The sequence below is a fragment of the Sus scrofa genome, chromosome 1, assembly GCF_000003025.6.
Source record: "Sus scrofa isolate TJ Tabasco breed Duroc chromosome 1, Sscrofa11.1, whole genome shotgun sequence".
NCBI classification, from domain to species: domain Eukaryota; kingdom Metazoa; phylum Chordata; class Mammalia; order Artiodactyla; family Suidae; genus Sus; species Sus scrofa.
In genome coordinates this window covers 248,604,604-248,615,307 of record NC_010443.5, presented here as the reverse complement: position 1 = coordinate 248,615,307, position 10,704 = coordinate 248,604,604, and the positions used below count along the sequence as shown (strand labels likewise).

General features: G+C 50.5%; 1 protein-coding gene across 2 annotated transcripts; it reads left to right on the top strand.

Moving 5' to 3' along the window:
- Positions 5,734-10,491, top strand: KLF4 (Kruppel like factor 4). 2 transcript variants are annotated; one of them, NM_001031782.2, is given in 5 exon segments: positions 5,734-6,332; positions 6,450-6,570; positions 7,235-8,228; positions 8,328-8,492; positions 9,407-10,471. In NM_001031782.2, coding segments are annotated over 5 exon segments (1,461 nt in total). In that variant the 5' UTR covers positions 5,734-6,327; the 3' UTR covers positions 9,583-10,471.

Sequence of the window (10,704 nt, the reverse complement as noted above, 5' to 3'; positions counted from 1 at the left end):
CATATAATGGTTTCATGATTTAAAATACTTTGATATTTTATACCTTTATCAAAACACAGATTTATATGAATTTTGTATATACTCATGCTTAAAATTTGGTAAAAAAAAAAACAGGAAGACACTGGCAAGTATCTGAGGTTGTTCAGTAGTTAAAATATCTAGCTGGTAGTGAATTGTGAGAAAATCAGAGAATCAAAGTTGTACACATGATATTGTAGAGAGGGAAACTGAAATGGCGACTCTTAAATAAAGGACTAAAACAATCTAATCCCAGAGACTTTAAATATCTGTATTTGAGGACTCTTCTTGAGTAAGTGATTTAAGAATAGTATGTGAACTACAAGGATGGATGTTAACACCTTATATTCTAATTGGAATTCATGTTATTTAACACTTTCTCCAGATGCAAGTCTTTGGTTTCCATGCAACACTGAAAACCATTCATTCTTAGGGGTGGAGTTAATCAACACTATCTAATAATGAGCTTTTGGTTCTTACCCGTCAGTAACAAAGAGAAAGCCAGCATCTATCGTAACGATCTGAAGTAGGAAAAGATATAGTTTAAAAAAAGGCTAAGATTTAGAATTTCTTTTTAAATAGTTTAAAGAATGTATTGGTTCTCACATGTGGGGGCTAAGAATGTAGCTTAAGTGTTCAATCCTAAAGGTTCATGAAAAAGATTTTAATTAAATTTCTGAGAATTGATTTTTAAACGTCTGTGACTCATTTTCTGCTCCAAAAACTTCAAAACCAAATGTTTGGGTTTTGAAAGGCAATGGATTTGGCTCTGGAAAAGAGTGGACGCTTTCTCCATTTGTTTTTGGCTTGGTTTTCGGTTATTTTTGTTTGTGTTTTCTAGTTTGTTTCCTTACAATGCCTTGGCCTGGGCCCTTCCCTCCCTTACTGTTCAACGATTTTGAGAGGACTGAATTATGAAGGACTTTATTTTCTGTCTCCTTCATAGAAGTTTTCATAGAAGTGGGTGGGGGAAGAGAAGGGATTAGAAAGCAGAAGGCCAAACCAATGAACTCTCCACCAGAGACAGACAGTTATTGACAAGATCAGGGCAGGGCTCAGGTCAAGGCTGCCAGAAGAATCCTTTTACCAAGTCAACCCTGCTGGCTCCCTTCATGCTACACTGCATGCTCACTGGGCATCTGTCCTGAAGATGCCCCACGGAACAGGAGCCCCAAACAAGTAACAAGATAACCGAGGTCGCTGGGTAAATGGCATAGCAGAGCAGTCACGTGGCTTTATTAGAGCTCAGAGAAAAGAGGATGAATCTAAACAGGGACTAAATGACCAAAATACAATTGAGGGTCTCTGGAGTTTGAAGCCCAGGAGAGCCCCGAAGGGGGAAAAGGCATTTCAGCATTTCAGACTGGGGCTAGGGGGGTGGAGGGAATACACATTGTGTATTCAGAGACTTGAGAGAACATCCTGTTAAAGGTGAGAGAGGGTGGGGTCGGTCTCGGATGACCCTGCTAATCGGTCTAGGGCCAGAGTAAGAAGAGTTTGGTACACTGGCTTAAGAAGTTTGGTCTTGCTCCTTTATGCCAAGGGGAGCTGATGGAGGGGAGGTAGGCAGAAGTGGAACCAGTGGTGATTTGCGAAAAAAATGAAATAGATCTAGCAGGGAAGTTCCAGGGAGATGATGGGGGAGACAGAGGAGGAGAACAGTTTGGAGGCTTACAACAATAATTAACAAGTGACAAATGAGGGCTTGAACCTAAGCAGCCCAACTTGATAGTAGGGAAAAGAACAGAGATATTTAGGAATAGAAATAGTTGAACTCTGGGAGTTCCCGTCATGGCTCAGTGGTTAACGAATCTGACTTGGAACCATGAGGTTGTGGGTTCAATCCCTGGCCTTGCTCAGTGGGTTGAGGATCCGGTGTTGCCGTGAGCTGTGGTGTAGGTCGCAGATGTGGCTCGGATCCTGCGTTGCTGTGGCTCTGGCGTAGGCCGGTGGCTACAGCTCTGATTCGACCCCTAGCCTGGGAACCTCCATATGCCACGGGAGCCGCCCAAGAAAATGGCAAAAAGACAAAAAAAGAAAAAGAAATAGTTGAACTCTGAGGAGGCCTAGATGCCCAGGTCAAAAAAAATGAGGCAGGGGTTGAGGGAAATCTAGATTTTTTTAGCTTGGAAAGTGGGAAGAGTGATGAAATAATGTGGGGAAAATTATGGCAAGAGTCTGAGAGGATTGAGGTTCTTGACCAAAAAGGGGATTAACCGTCCTACAAGTGAGAGCTAAAAAGAAAGACAGGCTTCCTGTTAATGAACAGCTGACAAAGGAAAAGTACATCAGTTATTCATTCAACAAACATGTATAGAGTATTATCAGTTGCTAGACAAGCACTGTACTAGAACTGAGGGATATGGCAGTGAACAAAACAATAGCTCCTGACCTCATGAGGCCAAAGTTACCCTGGAACATACTGGTGGTAATAATACACATGTGCATTGAGCATCATGTCCTTCACTGAATGCTATACTTGGATGATCCCATTTATAATTAGTAGATACTATTAATATCCCCATTTTGTAGAAGAAACAGGCAAACTGAGGTCAAGGAACTTGCCCAGCTAGAAAGCAGCAGAGCCAGGAAATCTAGTTTTATAACCCATTTTCTTAACCTCTGTACAAGAACTGAGGGGAAAAAGGCTGGAGTTTACCAGGGCATGGGAGTCACTCAGAGGCTGAGAAAAGCTCTGCCACCTTGAGAAAGTTACAAGACCCTCTTCCAGTTATTTCTCCACATGGATTTCATTTCAACACAATTTGAATACTGAAAAGCATCTCTTGCTTTCACCTTCTGAAAGAGCATCTTTGCCTGAGTCCCTCCCGTGGCACTGATGGACAGACACCAGGCCAGGGTGCTGCCAGGTGTCCAGAGCCTAGTCCTGGGTGCAGAGTCCTTCACTTAAAACATTTATGCAGCCTTTTTTAATCTATCACACCCCTCCACAGTTCCACATTAATCCCTTAGCATTAATGGTTTCCATCACTGCCAACTAATGCAGTTTGTGCTGGAAAAAAAAATTATTTTATAACTCCAAGGACATTAATAATTAACTTCCATACCACAAAACTTGTAATATGAGTTTGCTGAAATAAAGTCACCAGTGTAAGTATTTAATTCTTCTTTACAGGGTGTCTTCCATTATTATTTTAGAGTGCAATTTAGTCATCAAACGTTTACTCAGCTTCATGTTTATAAATTATATAGGGCAGGGATTTAACTCTTCTGGATCTACCTGTTCTGAAGAGGAGAGGGAGGGTCATAACCCTGGTGTCATACCAAGCACCTGCCTTGAAAGGAGATGATTTGTGAACTTGAAGTTCCTTACCTCTTTTAGAAATCTGGAACAAATATAGAGATCTCCCTTTATGATGCAATCAGAGGAATAACCAGAAAGTTGCCTGCCACAAAGAGGCACTGGCTTTCCTCTTCCAGAAGGCTATTTGGAAATTACAAGTTCATCTTTTTAATTGAGTTTCAGAATCTTGTCTTGATTATATGACATAATAATACTGGCTTTCCAGTTCATTTGTGTAATATTGTTTTTTCATTGTGGTGGTTACTTTTGTTGAAGGGGGAGGGCTACTGCCTTAGATAAATAAGAGAAAAGCAGAAAAATCCTCATGCACTGGTTACCTAAATTGGGAATTTGGGGAATTCCAAGTCCTGACTTACCCATCTACATCCTGAGGGTGATGGCTGCCAATCAAAGGCTCATCCAAGGTCACGGGCGTTTAGGAACCTCGGCCTTGATGGAAAAGTGTTTAACTTTCTCATGTGATAATCCTAGTACTCCCCCCGCCCCCGCCCCATATTTTGCCACTGCAATGAAAGGAATATGGAAAGGAGGTGACGAGTATCTTCCTTTCTTGGTTCCTCCTTTTGAAAAGCGCAATATTTTCAGAGTTAAAAAGTAACTGGCTGGCTCCTATGGGGGTGGGGTTGAAACCCTCCAGACCAAAGGAGGAGGGTCGGGTCGGGTTTCCCTGCCAAAGGATGCCCTTTCTTCAGCTGCAGCCCCTCTCAGCCATTGGCCAAAGCGGGGCTGGAGGAAGTCATCCTCAAGGGCTTCCAACCTTCCGGACCGAGAGGGATTCCTACAATTGGCAGAGAGGGCCGAATGGATTCGTCGGGGCGAGATACATTCCAAGAATGCTTCTGTGGTTGACGAGGAGCGGAAAAATCAGGGATAAGAAATATTCTGAGGAAACCTAATAGGTCGCAGGACTCAAACAGGTGACCACGACTTAAAAGTGCGAGGTAACTGGATCTCAGTGAGGGGTGAGCCCACACTCTGGTCAGTGCTAGGGCTTCGACCCTTTTCCCAGCGGCCAGGACCCACTGCATTAACCTTCAAGAGCGCTCCGCGGAGAGGGGAGTAGGGCGGAGGCCTGTGTGCGCCTGAATCCAACAAAAACACCTCGCAAGCCTACGTTTAGAAAGCGATACCTAACACCACACTCACGTTTTTTTAAAAAAAGCACTGCTTGCAGAGAAGATGAGAGCGAAAACATTTCCCGGCTGGAAAAGTACTGATCACAAACTAAGGGGAGGGGGGTGGGGAGGCAGAGTTATAAGACTGAAATAACGATCGCAGTTTCCTCTTCTCTTCCCGGTGGGCAGTGACAGCCGCCGCGGGCTCCGTGTGACCTTATCAGGAACCGGGGTTCCAATGCGTCGCTCCACTTTCTGGCATGGGGCCACTTTCCAGCCAAGTCCCTTCGGTGGGCTTGACCGCTCGAGACAAGGGAGCGAGTTGCCGGTTGACCTTTACCTCGCCACTTCACCTCTTTATGACTCAGTTTTCTCATCCATAAAATGGAAAGGACAGTGCGTGGCTTGCAAAATGCTTTGAGATTCCTGGTTGAAGGTATCTCCGCGCCTCACGCCCCTCTTCCCTCCCCCACCTCACGAAGTGAATTTTGAGACTTTCCCGTCCCTTCCTCTCTCCTTCAATAATATCAAAACCGTAGCTCCATTTCCCATTCTGGTCTTTTACAGCCTTTTCCAGGCGGAACACCCCTCCGGCCTTCTCAGGCTCCCAGTCTTCGCCTTGCCGTCCTGGGCTTCCATCTCGACCCCCTACCCGCGACCCGGCAAAAGTGCCAGCGAAGAGCCGTGTGACGCCAGGCCAAGGGCCCGCAATGGCACTCAGGGACTAGAGCCGGGCTCCTGCGTGCGTAAGAGAGGTACGAGCTCTGGATGAGTCACGCGGATAATCGCGCTCTTCTCTAGGGCGCAAAGTGCGCGGCGAGCGCTCACCCGGGCTGTGGTAGTGGCGTGTTACCGTCCCCCTTCGCCCCCAGCAGCCTTCTCGGCCGCAGGCTTCGAACCTGGGGAGCTGCCCGTGGCGACGCCGACTGTCCTGGTCGCGCGGCGACCGGACCTGCGCCCGGTATACCCAGCGCCTGAGCCACTGCGCCACCGCCGCCGGCGTCAGCGCGGCTCCTGCCCGCCAGCTGCTGGGCTGGCGTCACGGCCCGCCGTGCCCCGCCGCGCCCCTCCTTCCTCCCCGCCCCACGTGCGCCAAGTTTGTTTATTTAGCTGCTATGGCAACGCGCGGGGGGGGCCGCGCAAGGGAGGGGAGAAGAAAGGGAGGGGGCGGGGCCTGGCGGCGGGCCCCTGCGCACAGCGGGTAGGAGGCGGGGGGAGGGCGGGAGCCAAGAAGTTATAAGTAAGGAGCGCGCGGCGGCCGCCGGCAGTTCCCCGGCCGAGACAGCGAGCGCGGCTGCGGGCGCGCGGGGAGCAGAGGCGGTGGCGGGCGGCGGCGGCACCGGGAGCCGCCAAGTGCCCCTCCCCGCCCCTCCGGCCCCCACCCACCCACCCACCTGCCCGCGGCCAGCGCCCATGGCCGCGCGCGCCCCGCGCAGCCCCCCGGACTCCGCGCCCTGCGCCGCCGCCCAGTCCGCAGATCAGCGCCGCCGCAGCCAGTCTCACCTGGCGGCGCCGCCCGCCCGCCACCCCGGCCACAGCCCCAGCACCCAAGGCCATAGCCGCGGCGACCGCGACAGCGGTGGGGGACACTGCTGAGTCGAAGAGAGCGCAGCCCGGCCACCGGACCTACTTACTCGCCTTGCTGATTGTCTATTTTTACGAGTTTACAACTTTTCTAAGAACTTTTGTATACAAAGGAACTTTTTTTAAAGGCATCTCTTTTATATTTAATCCAAAGAAGAAGGATCTCTGGCAATTTGGGGTTTTGGGTTTTGGCTTCGTTTCTAAGTCTTTTCCCCCTCTTCGTTGACTGGGGTTCGGGTACCCCCGCTGCTTCGGACTTCGGAGGACCTCTGAGGCCCCACATTAATGAGGTAAGTGCGGCGTGGGGGTGGGGGAGTAGGGAGGAGTGAGGACCGGTGGGACCCGCCAGAGCGGCCGTCAAGAGTGGCCCCTGACTCAAGCCTCTGTGCTCCCCACCCGGCCCGCAGGCAGCCACCTGGCGAGTCTGACATGGCTGTCAGCGACGCACTGCTCCCGTCCTTCTCCACGTTCGCGTCCGGCCCGGCGGGAAGGGAGAAGACACTGCGTCCAGCAGGTGCCCCGAATAACGTGAGTGTTGTCACGGGCTGTCGGGAACCTCTAGTGGGCTTCTGTGGGTGGGGTGGGGACGGGCGGAGCCCCGGGGTCACCCAGAACCCCTCCGGACGAGGGGAGGGAGTAGCCACCGCACGGGCTCCGCAGCCTTCCCAGGATGGCTTCCGCGCTCTTGGCTCAGCTGTGCTTGCGTGTGGTCCGGACGGTGTGGAGCCGCCGGGGGCGCACACCGGGCCCGCACACGTCCCGGAGCACGCAAGCGGCAGGGCGGGCGCGCGAGCTACCGGGCGGGAGGTGTCTGTGTCCCCAGACACTGGCTGGGCGGGAGTGAGTTTGGCGCGTAGGCGTCCCCGTGGCGAGGGCGCACCGAGAGAGCTTCGGTGTCCTGATTCTTGGGGCGGCGGGAGCGTCCCCTGGATCTGGCGGGGGAGGGACCCAGGCTGGCGAGCCGCGGCGCGCGCTCACAATCCATGGGGCAGACACAACATAACATCCTCCATATACACGCACCGTTTCTCTTCAGACCCAGCCATGATTTCGACGCTGGCACTCTTAGTTCCCAGGCGCTTCCTGCCGGCCAGGTCCCCACGTCTAGGCGGTGTAGGCGCGGCCAGCCCACCACTACGTCGGGCGGCAGTTAGGGACTGCACTGACGGTATCTCTTGTCCTGTCCCGGCAGCGCTGGCGGGAGGAGCTCTCCCACATGAAGCAAAGACTTCCCCCGGTGCTTCCCGGCCGCCCCTACGACCTGGCGGCGGCGACCGTGGCCACCGACCTGGAGAGTGGCGGAGTCGGCGCGGCTTGCGGCAGTAGCAACCCGGCTCTTCTACCCCGGAGGGAGACGGAGGAGTTCAATGATCTCCTGGACCTGGACTTTATCCTCTCCAACTCACTGTCTCATCAGGAGTCAGTGGCCGCCACCGTGTCCTCGTCGGCTTCAGCCTCATCCTCTTCCTCCCCATCGAGCAGCGGTCCCGCCAGTGCGCCCTCCACCTGCAGCTTCAGCTATCCGATCCGGGCTGGGGGCGACCCGGGCGTGGCACCGGGCAGCACTGGAGGCAGCCTCCTCTATGGCCGGGAGTCTGCACCTCCCCCGACAGCTCCCTTCAACCTGGCAGACATCAACGATGTGAGCCCCTCGGGCGGCTTCGTGGCCGAACTCCTGCGGCCTGAATTGGACCCAGTGTACATTCCGCCGCAGCAGTCGCAGCCGCCAGGTGGCGGGCTGATGGGCAAGTTTGTGTTGAAGGCATCGCTGAGTGCCCCCGGCAGCGAGTACGGCAGCCCATCGGTCATCAGTGTTAGCAAAGGCAGCCCAGATGGGAGCCACCCGGTGGTGGTGGCGCCCTACAGCGGTGGCCCGCCGCGCATGTGCCCCAAGATCAAGCAGGAGGCTGTCTCCTCGTGCACCGTCGGCCGGCCCTTAGAGGCCCACTTGGGCACTGGACCCCCTCTCAGCAATGGCCACCGGCCGCCTGCCCACGACTTTCCCCTGGGGCGGCAGCTCCCCAGCAGGACTACCCCAACCCTGGGTGCGGAGGAACTGCTAAGCAGCAGGGACTGTCATCCTGCCCTGCCGCTCCCCCCGGGCTTCCATCCCCACCATGGGCCAAACTACCCACCCTTCCTGCCGGATCAGCTGCAGCCGCAGGTCCCACCGCTCCATTACCAAGGTCAGTCCCGGGGAATCGTAGTTGGGGCTGGGGAGCCCTGCATCTGCCGGCCCTCTGGGGCCCACGGAATGGTGTTGACCCCACCTTCTTCACCCCTAGAGCTCATGCCACCTGGTTCCTGCATGCCAGAGGAGCCAAAGCCAAAGAGGGGGAGAAGGTCGTGGCCCCGGAAAAGGACGGCCACTCACACTTGTGATTACGCGGGCTGCGGCAAAACCTACACGAAGAGTTCTCATCTCAAGGCACACCTGCGAACCCACACAGGTAGGAGGATAGAAGCTGGGGGGGGGGGACAGGGGGTTGGTGTCCAGCCTCATCAGCTAACTATGGAGACTCCTTGGGGCCTCTCTTGGGATGTGGGGCACAGTCTATCTTCTCCATCTCCTGGATCACAGGAGAGAACAGCAAACTGGCGCCTACTATTTTGCCCAGAAGCCTTTTGCTGGGTGGATGGTATCAGTGCTTGAATGTGCAGTTTTGTTAGGCTTTTGAAAGGCAGAGAGACTCCAGGCTGCATGTGGGCCTCTTCTAGCTTGAGCAAAGCATTGCCCTTGTAATCAAGAAATTACACTTTTGCTTTAATCAGTTTTTTATTTTCCAAACTATTTTCATTGGTGGTTCTCTTAGATTCACTCCTCCTTTCTAGTCTTGACAATTAGGTTTTAGTTAAATCTCAAGGACTTCTTGGTTAGGATTGTTGAGATTCTGGTTTAAGATTGTCATTGCAGAGAATTGGTGGGTGCAAGCAGGAACATAAGGTTACTAAGATATAGCATTCGTAAAAATAACAGAAACGTTGGTACAGACAGGAAAAGTAGCCTCCTGTCACAATCAATTGGTAGTGGTTTGGTTTGAGCTAGGAGACATGTATTAGCAGCCATAATTTCTAAATTCATTTCCTCTGTGATGTCTTAGCTCAAAAAACTGAAAAACCTTAGTCCAACAGAAATAGGTTTAACTATCTAGCTTCCCCTAAAAAAGAGCAAAAAAAGAATACTTCAGACGGATAATGTATTGTTTAGGATCTGAAATTTAATACAGCCTTAAGAGGTAGAAAGTTGTTCCTCCATCATTTCAGAGTGGGGTACATGGGGAGCTGGTTTAATATTTGGCTTTTAAAATGGCCAATTATTTGTTGTTCAGCAATGACTTCCAATGGCTTTATTTTCCTTTTCCAGGTGAGAAACCTTACCACTGTGACTGGGATGGCTGTGGGTGGAAATTTGCCCGCTCAGATGAACTGACCAGGCACTACCGCAAACATACTGGGCACCGCCCCTTCCAGTGCCAGAAGTGCGACCGGGCATTTTCAAGGTCGGACCACCTTGCCTTACACATGAAGAGGCACTTTTAAAGCCCAAAACAGTGGATATGACCCACACTGCCAAGAGAGAATTCAGTATTTTTTTTTTTTTAACCTTTCACACTGTCTCCCTGGTGAGGGGAGGAACCCAGCTGGAAAGCACTACAATCATGGTCAAGTTCCCAACAAGTCAACTTGTGAATGGATAATCAGGAAACATGAGGAAACCAAAAGACAAATTAAAGAACAGATGGGGTCTGTAACTGGATCTTCTATCATTCCAATTCTAAATCCAACTTGAACATATATTCCTGGACTTATACGAAAACATCAACGGGGTTACTGGAAGTTGTGGATATCAGGGTATAAATTAGATCCATGAGTTGGGGGAGGGAAGACCAGAATCCCTTGTATTGTGTTTCGATGCAACATAAGCAAAAAGATCACCTTGTATTCTCTTTGCCTTCTAAAAGCCATTATTACAATCTTAGAAGAAGAGGAAGAAATTCAGGTACAGAAAATGTGTTTTAATAGCCTAAACGATGGTGCTTGGTGAGTCTTGGTTCTAAAGGTACCAATTGAGGCCAAAGTTCTCAAACTGCTGCATACTTTGACAAGGAAAATCTATTTTTGTCTTCCGATCTACATTTATGACCTAAGTCAGGTAAATACACCTGGTTTACTTTAACCTTTTTATGCAGACAGTCTGTTATGCACTGTGGTTTCAGATGTGCAATAATTTGTACAATGGTTTATTCCCAAGTATGCCTTAAGCAGAACAAATGTGTTTTTCTATATAGTTCCTTGCCTTAATAAATATGTAATATAAATTTAAGCAAACTTCTATTTTGTATATTTGTAAACTACAAAGTAAAAAAAATGAACATTTTGTGGAGTTTGTATTTTGCATACTCAAGGTGAGAATTAAGTTTTAAATAAACCTATAATATTTTATCTGAACGTTGTTTACGTTTTGTGTTGGTTTTGCTCCTGGAAAAGCACATGCAACCGAGGTTTAAACTCAGTGGGTCAGCATGTGAAAAGCACATCAAAAAAAAAAAAAAAAAAAAAAAAAGCCAGCAACTGACTAAAAGAAGGCTTTTTTAAAGACTACTTAGCTGTACAACAAGTGCTATAATGTTGTCGGGTTGAAAGCTCTGCGCATTTAGATCA

Excerpts from the sequence above, each read along its gene's own strand:
- KLF4 (XM_005660316.3), top strand. Across the intron at positions 6,571-7,234 it reads CAGCAGGTGCCCCGAATAAC|CGCTGGCGGGAGGAGCTCTC; the intron begins GTGAGTGTTGTC and ends CTGTCCCGGCAG. Across the intron at positions 8,493-9,406 it reads ACACCTGCGAACCCACACAG|GTGAGAAACCTTACCACTGT; the intron begins GTAGGAGGATAG and ends TTCCTTTTCCAG.